This window comes from Aspergillus homomorphus (genome assembly GCF_003184865.1).
Source record: "Aspergillus homomorphus CBS 101889 unplaced genomic scaffold BO97scaffold_51, whole genome shotgun sequence".
Lineage (NCBI taxonomy): Eukaryota > Fungi > Ascomycota > Eurotiomycetes > Eurotiales > Aspergillaceae > Aspergillus > Aspergillus homomorphus.
Window position 1 is genome coordinate 29,245 of NW_020291937.1, and position 11,935 is coordinate 41,179.

The window sequence follows — 11,935 nt, forward strand, 5'->3', positions numbered from 1 at the left end:
GCGGAGAAATTGTGAGAGGAAAGAAAGCCAAGAATGCCTCAGGCTGGGCCCCGCCCGGCCGTTGGTCTCGTTTGGAACTCCCGAGCTTCTCCGCTTGCGATCTACTTCTACCTACACTCTATGGTATTATCAACGCGAAGAGAACTCTGGATGGCGGTTTATCCTTTGCTGTGGATGGTTTGATTCATGATTCTTTGACAAGTTCCCAACTTCCGCGGTTCTTACTTGGTAGATTCGCGCCAGCATTTTTCTCGCCCTCGCACTTTATCTACGATGAGCATGCCTTTGAAACTCTTCTGGCATACGAGGTGAAGATCAAATCTTTACCGTGCAGAAGATACAGCAAGTGATTTCTTCGGAGAGGACAGAGCTATGTTATTCGCCGTAAGACCATGGAGATACACGTCGTGAAGATGGCGTGCGGCCCTGAGAAAATTGACCGACATATCACGGATGATAACATCGCCAACACCAACCTGCCTGATCGGGCTTGGATCTGGATGAAGGAATAAGGAGAAAGATTAAGGGCACACGAATGCGCGAGTTTTACCTGGTGGATAATTCTAGCATCATATCAGATCCGAGATCGGCTTATCGCGGCTTCTTCATCCGACGGATGTCTGATGAACAGCAGAGGAAGACTGATCTTCGCAATACCAATGAGCTGGCACTGCATCATCCTAATCAATCGGCCTAATGCTTCAGATACAGTGACGCAGTGCTTCACAGGCCGATTCCTGAATGGCCGGGACTCAACGCCGGCAGCAACGCTCTTCTTCGGCACTTCAACAGAGTTCGGAATAAGGCTGGAGTTAACCCCTGAGCGAGGATTCTTCGTCTTTCTAGATCGAGCTTTCAATTAGGTCATTATGGATAGCTCGTCCAGGCACGGTGAAGAACACAAACTCTAGCGCGGCCGGCTATAGATCGAGACACTGCATTTTCATATCCGTGAACCACCTGGACCGTGATAAGAAACGCCCCCGTGGACCAAACCTCCAGCATCCACCAATGATCTGGTGTAAAGAACTAGCGGTGGGGCTAAGCGGCTTTACGGATGGCGGTTTTACGGATATGCGGATATGGCAGTAATTGCGTATCTGATATGCCACGCAAGAAGACATCAATATTAAAAGAGTCTGAGCTGGCTCGAGCCGCTTAGGATTTGCTCTAATCAATTCTCTGAGTCTGTGTGAGTGTTGGCATTGACTCTTCATGGACCGTGATTCTTAGGTATGGCGCTTCACCCCGAACTTTGACGGATATACTGACTGGGGCACCAAACCAAGATTGTAGCTACGATTCAATCGGACCTATCACCATCACCATGGACACCTCATCATCCTCAGCAACGGTCGACATGGAGTCTGGAGGCTCCGACATCCGGAAGCGCCTGACGCTCACCTTCCGCAATGTCAGCGTAAACGTCACCGCGCCCGATGCTGCTCTGGGAAACACTCTATTATCGGTGGCTGATCCGCGACAAATCACAAGCTGGTTTCAGAAGAGTCGGCGACCCAAGAGAACAATCTTGAAGGAAATTACTGGCCAAGTTCGACCAGGAGAGATGCTATTCGTTCTGGGTCGCCCCGGTTCCGGCTGTACCTCGTTTCTCCGAGTGCTATCCAATGACCGGGATGCATTCGACGAGGTTGTGGGAGAAACCAGATACGGAAGTATGGACCATAAGCAGGCAAAGAAATATCGACAGCAGATAATGTTCAACAACGAAGACGATGTGCATTTTCCCACGTTGACGGTCAACCGAACGATGAAATTTGCTCTGCGAAATAAGGTGCCCCGGGAACGACCCGAATATCTACAGGATAGGAAGGATTACGTGCAGGAAAAACGAGATGATATCTTAGGGTCCTTAGGGATCCCTCACACGAAGAAGACTCTGGTCGGGAATGAGTTCATTCGAGGTGTCTCTGGTGGTGAACGGAAACGTGTGTCTCTGGCGGAGATGATGGCTGGTCAGGTACGAACGTGACTGTATAATGTTCTATCCAAAGTGCTCTTGCTAACAGACACCCTCATATAGAGCCCTGTCCAATTCTGGGACAATCCAACTCGAGGTTTGGATTCGAAGACGGCAGTCGAGTTTGCGCGCATGCTACGACGCGAGGCGGACCAGAATGAGAAAACGATCATTGCCACCATGTACCAAGCAGGAAACGGTATCTATGACCAGTTTGACAAGGTTCTCGTTCTGGCGGATGGTATGGTTACTTACTACGGCCCGAGAGCCATGGCCAAGGCCTACTTTGAGGACATGGGCTTCATCTGTCCCCGGGGAGCCAACATTGCCGATTTCCTCACCTCTGTCACAGTGACGACTGAAAGAATCGTGGCTCCAGGCATGGAAAAGAACGTGCCTAGTACTGCAGCTGAGTTCGAGGCTTACTACCGCCAGAGTGCGATATGCTCTCAGATGCTAGAGGATATCCAGCCTCCGGAGAAGCTGGTGGACGAGGAGATCGACTTGGCAAATGCTGTGCTCATGGAAAAGAGAAAACAGCACATTCCTCGGCCTCAGAGCGTTTACACAGCGGGCCTTTGGCATCAAGTTATCAGCTGCACAATTCGGTGGGTCAAACCGAATGCATATCCTATCACGTTTCGGCCAGGTACTGACATCAGTTCAGCCAATTTCAGATTTTAGCCGGCGATAGACTGTCAGTCATCATCAAGGTTGTATCTGCCATTCTTCAGGCGCTTGTCTGCGGTAGTCTGTTCTATAACCTCAAACTCGACAGCACCTCCATCTTCTTACGCCCGGGTGCCCTCTTCTTCGCCGTTCTCTATTTCCTTCTGGAGACTATGTCAGAAACCACTGCGTCATTCATGGGTCGGCCCATTCTCTCGCGTCAGAAGAGATTCGGTTTTTATCGGCCTACAGCTTTCGCAATTGCCAACGCCATTACCGACGTCCCTATTGTCCTGGTGCAGGTCTCCTGTTTCTCATTGATTCTCTACTTCATGAGTGCAATGCAGATGGATGCTGGCCGGTTTTTTACGTACTGGATCATCGTCGTTATTCAAACTCTCTGCTTCATGCAGATGTTTCGAGCAATCGGTGCTCTCTGCCAGAAATTCGGTAACGCATCGAAGATGACTGGTTTTGTCTCAACAGTCTTCTTCGTCTACGGAGGTATGTCTCAGTTCTCAAGTCTAAACGAGATATACTAAGACAAGTACAGGCTACCTCATTCCTTTCGAGCAGATGCATGTCTGGTTCCGCTGGATCTTCTACCTCAACCCGGGTGCCTATGCGTTTGAAGCTCTCATGGCCAATGAATTCGTTGGACTCAAGTTGAACTGTGTGGAGCCAGACTATATTCCCTATGGATCTAGCTACCCAGGCGGTGCTTCGCCTTACCGCGGTTGCACGGTCAAAGGAAGCACAGACGGCGTGATTGACGGCGCGACTTACATCAAGGAACAATACAGCTACTCCTTTCACCACGTCTGGCGCAGTTTCGGTATTCTTGTTGGCTTCTGGGCTTTCTTCATCTTCTTGACTGCGTTTGGATTTGAAAAAAACAATAGCCAGTCGGGCTCATCTGTGCTACTTTACAAACGAGGTGCCAAGTCAAAGGCATCTGATGAGGAAAGCCCCAGTGTTTCCAAGTCAGCCGGGGAAGCTCTTGCGCAGACTGGAAAGCAGTCTACCTTCACGTGGAACCATCTCGACTACTATGTTCCTTTCCATGGAGAAAAGAAACAACTCCTGCATCAGGTGTTTGGGTATGTCAAACCTGGTAACTTGGTTGCGTTGATGGGCAGTTCAGGTGCAGGCAAAACTACGTAAGCTTGATGAAATTGTTCTTCCTACAGCGTGGCACCACTAACATAGAATCAGGCTGCTTGATGTTCTTGCCCAGCGAAAGGACAGCGGTGAGATTGTTGGATCTATTCTTATTGACGGACGACCTCAAGGAATTAGCTTTCAGAGGACTACTGGGTACTGTGAGCAGATGGATGTTCATGAGGGTACGGCCACCGTAAGGGAGGCCTTGGTCTTCTCAGCTCTCTTGCGTCAGCCTGCTAGCGTGCCGCGTGAGGAGAAAATTGCCTATGTTGACCATATCATTGACTTGCTCGAGCTCAGTGACATCAAGGATGCTTTGATCGGTGTCCCAGGTGCTGGGTTGAGCATCGAGCAGCGCAAGAGAGTGACTCTGGGCGTTGAGCTTGTGGCCAAACCAACATTGCTGTTTCTGGACGAGCCGACCTCTGGCCTCGACGGTCAATCGGCCTACAATATCATCCGCTTCCTGAGGAAGCTCGTCGATAGTGGTCAAGCTGTGTTGTGTACCATTCATCAACCGTCCGCTGTTTTGTTCGACGCCTTTGATTCGCTCGTTTTGCTTGCGAAGGGAGGAAAGATGACCTACTTTGGAGAAACTGGCGAAGACTCAAACAAAGTCCTTGACTACTTCGCAAAGAACGGCGCTCCCTGTCCACCCGATGTCAACCCGGCCGAGCATATTGTGGAAGTCATCCAAGGCAACACTGAAAAGTCAATCGATTGGGTTGATGTGTGGAGCAAATCCGAGGAGCGCGAGCTTGTGCTCCGGGATCTCGAGGTACTAAACAAGGAAGCTCAGGCGAACTCAAACGGAGAGGAAGACCACCACGATTTCGCCACACCCGTCTGGTTTCAGTTCAAGATGGTGCTCGAGCGCTTGATGACTCAGTTGTGGCGCTCACCGGTACGTATAACCTACCATAGTGGATAGTGTGATACTAACAATCTCAGGACTACATGTGGAACAAGATCATTCTTCACGTGTTTGCTGCCTTGTTTAGTGGGTTCACTTTTTGGAAAATGGGAGATGGCACGTTCGCACTCCAACTGCGTCTGTTCGCTATCTTCAACTTCATCTTCGTCGCTCCGGGCTGCATCAATCAGATGCAGCCGTTCTTCCTGCACAATCGCGATATCTTCGAGACTCGAGAGAAGAAGGTAAAGCGCACAGGCTTTGCATGAAATCCACTGAGCTAACTATGCGCTTTAGTCGAAAACATACCACTGGATTGCCTTCATCGGAGCCCAGACTATCTCCGAGATACCGTACTTGATTATCTGTGCCACACTCTACTTCGCATGCTGGTATTTTACCGCTGGATTTCCCGTTTCGGCGTATATATCCGGTCATGTATACCTCCAGATGATCTGTAAGTGCCGTATCTCCACGCGCTTCCAAGCATGAGCTAAAAAGCCCTAGTCTACGAATTCCTCTATACATCCATTGGCCAGGCCATTGCCGCCTATGCTCCAAACGAGTACTTTGCCGCAATCATGAACCCCATCCTGATTGGTGCCGGCATGATTAGTTTCTGTGGCGTCGTTGTGCCTTACTCCCAGATGCAGCCTTTCTGGCGCTACTGGATCTACTACCTGGACCCCTTCACCTATCTTGTCGGTGGTCTCTTGGGAGAAGTGCTTTGGGATGTGAAAGTGCAATGCAAGGCTTCCGAATTCGTCAAGTTCAGCGCCCCATCTGGCCAGACTTGTGGCCAATACATGGCGGACTTCATCTCGAACAATACGGGATACCTGCTGGACGCCAGCGCGACCGGAACCTGCTCATTCTGTCAGTACTCGACAGGAGCGGACTATGCCAAGTCTTTCAACTTGAAAGAGAAGTATTACTCTTGGAGAGATGTGAGATTTGAACCATTCTCTGGTTGATTCGTCGGCGATTTACTGACTTGCCTTGTAGACTGGTATCACGGCGCTGTTCTGTATCACGTCGTATGGACTGGTCTTTCTGATGATGAAGATGAGGAGCAAGAAGACGAAGAGTGCCAGGTCAGAGTAGTCTTCTTGTAGAATGAGAGATGGAGAAGAGAGACTTTAGAGGGGGTTTCTCAGACCGGGGTTTTGTGCTATCAATTGCCACGTAGGATTTGAAGCGGGGCTGATCAGAATGAAGGCTGTTGACGTAGACATATAGATCAATAGATTTCAATTAATACACAGCTTGAACCTGCTTGAGCTCTGCTTGTTGGTACAGAGAGAGTATTGTTCTATGGCTATACGAAGGGTGGGGCCAGACACATAGTAGTATTCGGGGATCGAGACTGGGAGATTAGGGGTGGCTACAATACCAGGGTATCTTGGCTAGAGTCTGGTCTAGTCCATAGTACATACATTCATTCTAGGTCCGATCACGCTTGGCAGCCCAGATTAATGCCCGACACCTCTTCCTCACAATGTATGCGGGATTTCTTCCCAGTCGGCGCTTAGGAAACCAAACTCCGAGCTCTGTCTACACACACACACACACACACACACACACACACACACAGAGAGAGAGAGAGAGAGAGAGAGAGAGAGAGAGAGAGAGAAATAGCAGACTGGAAAACGTCATGGACATACATGCAGACCACGTGGTCGACCTGGATAAACGGGGTTGCATACGGCAATTGCAACTGCAGCAGCTGGGGATAGACAGCCCATGCAAGCCTCTTCAGGCCGGTAATTCTGCCTGGACAAGGAGGCAAACTGCAGAACTCATGAAAGCTGGGGAAAATATCAGGCCTTGCCTCGGTTACTCTCACCTTCCCCAACTTAACCAATCTGGGGACGGTTCTTCCCCATACGGCCATGCTGACGCCCACGTGAGCCCCATTAGCCGGCGGCGGACTGCCGTTCCTGTCAAGGAAGTAATCCCTTCATTTCGGATTCACGATGTCTCCAGCTTGGTATACGATGCGGAGGTGGCTAATTGTGAAGAACGCTTACGAAGTGCTGTCGGGATGCGGTCCGGACAGCCGTCATGCTCTCATGCTCTCGCCTACACCTGGGAAAACAGCTTCACGATCCATCTCTTGTATAGACAGCATAGCTGCTGCGTGCCATGACAATGAAGATATAAAAGGCACGCCTTTCCCATGGTTTCAATCGCCATCATCACCTCAATCAGCATCTTCATTCAGCTTCAATCGTCTTCCATCTGCTGGCAATCATGACCGGTGACTCTTTCTCCATCTACAAAGCAGCTCTCCTGCTGTCCATTCTGGCTACCAGCAATGCGCAGCAGGTCGGCACTTCCCAAACCGAAACGCACCCCAGCCTGACCTGGCAAACTTGCTCCGGTAGTGGCAGCTGTACCACGACCAGCGGCAGCGTTGTTGTCGACGCCAATTGGCGCTGGGTGCACGAGGTCGGCGGCTACACCAACTGCTACAGCGGCAACACTTGGGACGCCTCGATCTGCTCCACTGATACCGACTGCGCCTCCAAGTGTGCTCTCGAGGGTGCGAGCTATCAAAGCACCTATGGTGTCACCACCAGCGGCTCGTCGCTTCGTCTCAACTTCGTCACCACGGCGTCGCAGAAGAACATCGGTTCTCGTCTCTACCTCCTCGCGGATGACAGCCACTACCAGACTTTCAAGCTTCTCAATCGGGAGTTCACTTTCGATGTCGATGTCTCGAACCTCCCCTGTGGATTGAACGGCGCCCTTTACTTCGTCTCCATGGACGCTGATGGTGGCGTTTCCCGCTTCCCGACCAACAAGGCTGGTGCCAAATACGGCACAGGATACTGTGACTCTCAATGCCCTCGGGATCTCAAGTTCATTGACGGCCAAGCCAATGTCGAAGGCTGGCAGCCATCTTCGACCGACTCCAATTCCGGAGTGGGTAACCACGGCTCCTGCTGCCCTGAGATGGACATCTGGGAGGCCAACAGCGTCTCCAGCGCCTTTACGGCCCACCCCTGTGATTCGATCGAGCAGACCATGTGCACGGGCGATTCTTGCGGTGGCACCTACAGTGACACTAGCAACCGATACGCTGGTACTTGCGATCCTGATGGATGCGACTTCAACCCTTACCGTCTGGGCAACACCAACTTCTATGGCCCCGGAAAGACCGTCGATACCAGCAAGACCTTCACGGTCGTGACGCAGTTCATCACCAACGACGGTACCGACACCGGTACCCTCACCGAGATCCGCCGTCTCTACGTGCAGAATGGCGTCGTGATCGGTAACGGCCCCTCGACGTACCCCACTGCGAGCGGCAACTCGATCACCGAGAGCTTCTGCAAGGCCGAGAAGACCTTGTTCGGCGACACCGACGTCTTCGACACCCACGGTGGATTGTCCGGCATGGGCTCCGCTCTGGGCGACGGCATGGTTCTGGTCTTGAGTCTGTGGGACGACCACGCCGCTGACATGCTCTGGCTGGACAGCAACTACCCGACCAGCAGCTCTGCCTCCTCTCCTGGTGTCGCCCGTGGTACCTGCCCCACTGACACCGGCAATGCCACCTATGTGGAGGCCAACTACCCGAACGCGTATGTCACCTACTCCAACATCAAGTTCGGTACCCTCAACTCGACCTTCTCCGGCTCGACCTCCGGCGGCTCCGGCACCACCTTGACCACCAAGGCTTCCACCAGCACCACCAGCACCAAGACCTCGACTGGCTCTTCCAGCACTTCCACGAGCGTCGCTCAGAAGTACGGACAGTGCGGTGGCCGTACCTGGACCGGCGCGACCACCTGTGTCAGTGGATCTACTTGCACCGTTGTGAACGAATTCTACTCCCAGTGCTTGTAGAAGGGTGGGGAGTGCCTGTTGATGAGGTTGGTCATGGAGGAGTGATGAGGAGTGATGCACTGCAGAAAGGATGATGGCAATCTGTCACTTCCCGCAGGATGATTTGAAGCTTAGGACTAGTCTAGTAAATGCAAGACTGATTTTCATTATCGGATCCGCACGTAAAAAGAGTAAATGATGACTATCGTAAGAGGCAAGGATTAGACAAGGTTGTGCCGATTGTGCAGATTTGAGGCTCTGAAGAAAAAAAAGAAAATAACCCCGCGCGGTCATGTGCGGCTCACCTGACCACCCTCTATTTGCGCTTATCGATCGATCTTTCGCATTCGTTCCTCTTCTCCCTTTCATTAATCTCTCGTCGGATTACTCTTTCATCCTTACTCTTGTGTCTAGTGACTGTGCGGCACTCGGTCAGACGGCTCGGAGTTGTGTACGCATAGCGGTCTTGAGCATATTACACACTTCTTGCGCATCATCCTGCTAATTGCGACGACGGGCATTAGCATTTACATTGTTTTGGCTCGAAGACGTGACGATGTCCATTCTACTGTTGACGACATCAATATAGAGTCTCCTGAAATTGCTAGCGCAAGCAAACTCACCACGCAATTGACCAATCTTCCCCAGCGCTCATCATTCTCGAGGGCTTTCGCCCAATCTCAAAAATTTCCGCAACAATGGGACAACAATCGCACAGAGGGGACACCTGACCACGCCACGCCACCGACGCACATCTCGGCACTCATCAAAACAATCAGCAAGGTCAAGGCCCATGCATGCATTAGCGCCGTGGCGTCGCCTGCCGGGAAAGAATGCCCCGGAGACTGCAGCGCCAAGCAACGTGGGTGGACGGGATATTCTCCGCATCCCCGAACTTTTTTTTTTCCACCTCGTTTGCAGTCCGGGGTTTAGCATGGGACGGGTCACTTAGTTTGAAACCTAAGCGAGATCAGAACGGACTGCAGCGGACTCTATCCGTAGTTTCTTCCCTCTCGCACCATTCCGGATCGGCAAAGGATGGACTGATCCGGACTTTTCTAATTCTGCAGGATGGAGGGGACCCCCCAGGCACCGGAGATGACGATGGTCTGTGCGTCTCGATGGGAAATGCCGTGACGGATTTGTCTCCGCGTCGTGTTGGTTGGGCCGGGCCCCCTATTGCTTCATGCTCAGGAGAGTCAGCGCTGGCTGTGTGTACTATGAAGCGGCTGGCGGCCCGAAAGGCCGTCTTTTGCGTGGTTGGAGGTGATGTCGTTCTTGACATCGTTTCACTGCGGAGTGTAGATCTGGCTATATGGCTCCTTGTTGGGGGGTATAAGTTCAAGGAGGAATGCTCCTTGGAGGAGGAGGAGAACAACAAGTCAACAGCCTAGCTTCGTTTTGTGTTGCAATCATGAGATTCTCCGTATGGGCACTGCTTCTTTCCCAGGTTTGGGCTGCACCGCAGGCTAAACGTTCCTCCAATTTTCTCTGTACGCACCACCGATTTTCCTTGCGAGAGAATTGAACGATGCTGACTGCGAAACAGGGCTGGGTAGCAATGAGTCGGGCGCCGAGTTCGGCCAGGCCAACATCCCCGGGAAGTTGGGGACAGACTACATCTGGCCTGATGCCGACAAGATCAAGGTCCTGGTCAACGCGGGCATGAACATCTTCCGCGTTCCGTTCATGATGGAGCGGTTGATCCCTACACAACTGACTGGGGCAGCGGATGCCACCTACATGGCGGATTTGAAGGCTGTATGTTTCAGTTTCTCGTCTAAGCTGGTCGTATACTGATTGTTGTTGTTGTCAGACCGTTGAGTCAATCACTAGCCTCGGGGCTTATGCCGTCGTGGACCCGCATAACTTCGGACGATAGTATGGAAGCCTTGCCCTTGTGGTCGTCGAGGATCTCACTAATATGTGACAATGTTCAGCTACGGAAACATCATTACGTCCACATCCGACTTTGCCGCTTTCTGGACCACCGTCGCCAAAGTTTTCGCATCAAATGACCATGTCATCTTTGATACCAGTACTTCTCCCACCCCTTTGTACTCCTGAACCAGACTAACAATATGATCAGACAACGAATTTCACGATGAGGACCAGACCCTGGTCTTGAATCTCAACCAAGCAGCCATCACCGCCATCCGTGCCGCCGGCGCGACAAGCCAGTACATCTTTGTCGAGGGCAACTCCTACAGCGGCGCTTGGACCTGGACCACCTACAACACCAACCTGGTCAACCTGACGGACCCGTCCGATAAGATCATCTACGAGATGCACCAGTACCTTGACAGCGACGGCTCTGGCACGAGCGCCGACTGCGTGAGCTCCACCATCGGCGCTGAGCGCGTCGCCTCCGCTACCACCTGGCTGCGCCAGAACGGCAAGCGGGCCATCCTCGGTGAATTTGCCGGCGGTGCAAACAGCCAGTGCCTGACTGCTGTACAGGGTATGCTGGACGCTCTGAGCGCTGCCAGCGACGTGTGGCTGGGCGCGCTCTGGTGGTCTGCTGGGCCGTGGTGGGGAACCTACATCTTCAACATGGAACCGACGACGGGCATCGCGTACAGCTATTATCTGTCCCTTTTGCAGAGCTATGCTCCCGGGAAAACGTCGGGAACTACAACGACCTCGGTTGCCACCGCTACCACGACTACCAAGCTCCCGACAACGAGCACCACTACTACAACCAAGACGACTACCGGTGCAACATCCACTTCCACTGCCGTGGCACCTCACTATTCCCAATGCGGTGGACTGGGCTGGACTGGAGCTACGACATGCGCGAGTGGCTATACCTGCACTAAGCAGAATGAGTACTACTCGCAGTGCTTGTAGATGGTGGGTCTCGTGGCAGCAATGCTTGTCGGATTTTGTTTTCGTTGTTTAGCTCATTCAGAGGCATTCAAATGCAAGTTATCTTGTTTTCTAAGAGCTTCATAAAGACAGTAGAATCGAATTATCGCAAGGAAACTACGGGTGGTTGAGTAGCATGTATCAGCTACAGCGTTTCCCCCGGGGAATTAAACCAGGGCTGCTGTTGTATAGATCTTCTTTACCATGAGAACCAGCTCGTGAAATCAAAGACGGTTCCAATCCAAAGAAATCAGCTTGAGAGACCAAAGAAGGACAAATATTCACATATTGGCCGTTCCAGCCCTCGCTTACCGCTTCCCTCCTACTTTATGCCTTGTTCTGACACTACACGACTTCCAAACAATAATACATACCAACATAATACTCTGAATGAAACCTACGAGCATAACAAAGCTGCGTGCAAGTTGCCGTGACCAATCACCCCAATAATCCCAAACAATCTCCCAAACAATGGCATTGTCCCTCGCAGACCACGAATCCACCCT

General features: G+C 51.9%; 5 protein-coding genes across 5 annotated transcripts; 4 read left to right on the top strand and 1 right to left on the bottom strand.

Moving 5' to 3' along the window:
* Positions 1 to 1,327: 1,327 nt before the first annotated feature.
* Positions 1,328 to 5,958, top strand: BO97DRAFT_461680 (putative ABC multidrug transporter; the record flags this gene model as incomplete). Its single annotated transcript, XM_025699372.1, has 9 exons — positions 1,328 to 1,981; positions 2,045 to 2,589; positions 2,649 to 3,154; positions 3,204 to 3,810; positions 3,866 to 4,718; positions 4,766 to 4,972; positions 5,025 to 5,184; positions 5,235 to 5,674; positions 5,733 to 5,958. The coding sequence occupies 9 exons, from the start codon at positions 1,328 to 1,330 to the stop codon at positions 5,829 to 5,831; spliced, it is 4,071 nt and encodes a 1,356-aa protein (XP_025547367.1). The 3' UTR covers positions 5,832 to 5,958.
* Positions 5,959 to 6,148: 190 nt separating this feature from the next.
* Positions 6,149 to 6,801, bottom strand: BO97DRAFT_223045 (uncharacterized protein). Its single transcript, XM_025690658.1, has one exon. It carries the CDS (start codon positions 6,619 to 6,621, stop codon positions 6,256 to 6,258), a length of 366 nt encoding a protein of 121 aa, XP_025547368.1. The 5' UTR covers positions 6,622 to 6,801; the 3' UTR covers positions 6,149 to 6,255.
* On the top strand, positions 6,705 to 8,775 carry cbhB (putative 1,4-beta-D-glucan-cellobiohydrolyase). The gene has a single exon (XM_025695867.1). The coding sequence runs from the start codon at positions 6,981 to 6,983 to the stop codon at positions 8,580 to 8,582; it is 1,602 nt and encodes a 533-aa protein (XP_025547369.1). The 5' UTR covers positions 6,705 to 6,980; the 3' UTR covers positions 8,583 to 8,775.
* Positions 8,776 to 9,199: 424 nt separating this feature from the next.
* BO97DRAFT_223061 (uncharacterized protein) lies at positions 9,200 to 10,361 on the top strand. The gene is made up of 2 exons (XM_025690659.1): positions 9,200 to 10,054; positions 10,111 to 10,361. The coding sequence occupies exon 1, from the start codon at positions 9,395 to 9,397 to the stop codon at positions 9,953 to 9,955; it is 561 nt and encodes a 186-aa protein (XP_025547370.1). The 5' UTR covers positions 9,200 to 9,394; the 3' UTR covers positions 9,956 to 10,054; positions 10,111 to 10,361.
* egl2 (putative endoglucanase) lies at positions 9,976 to 11,411 on the top strand (the record flags this gene model as incomplete). Its single annotated transcript, XM_025692103.1, has 5 exons — positions 9,976 to 10,054; positions 10,111 to 10,322; positions 10,378 to 10,442; positions 10,502 to 10,599; positions 10,651 to 11,411. The coding sequence occupies 5 exons, from the start codon at positions 9,976 to 9,978 to the stop codon at positions 11,409 to 11,411; spliced, it is 1,215 nt and encodes a 404-aa protein (XP_025547371.1).
* Between the last annotated feature and the right edge of the window lie 524 nt (positions 11,412 to 11,935).

Bases quoted from the DNA above. Each gene is read 5' to 3' on its own strand.
- BO97DRAFT_223045 (XM_025690658.1), bottom strand. From the start codon at position 6,621: ATGGCCGTATGGGGAAGAACCGTCCCCAGATTGGTTAAGTTGGGGAAG.
- cbhB (XM_025695867.1), top strand. From the start codon at position 6,981: ATGACCGGTGACTCTTTCTCCATCTACAAAGCAGCTCTCCTGCTGTCC.
- BO97DRAFT_223061 (XM_025690659.1), top strand. From the start codon at position 9,395: ATGCCCCGGAGACTGCAGCGCCAAGCAACGTGGGTGGACGGGATATTC.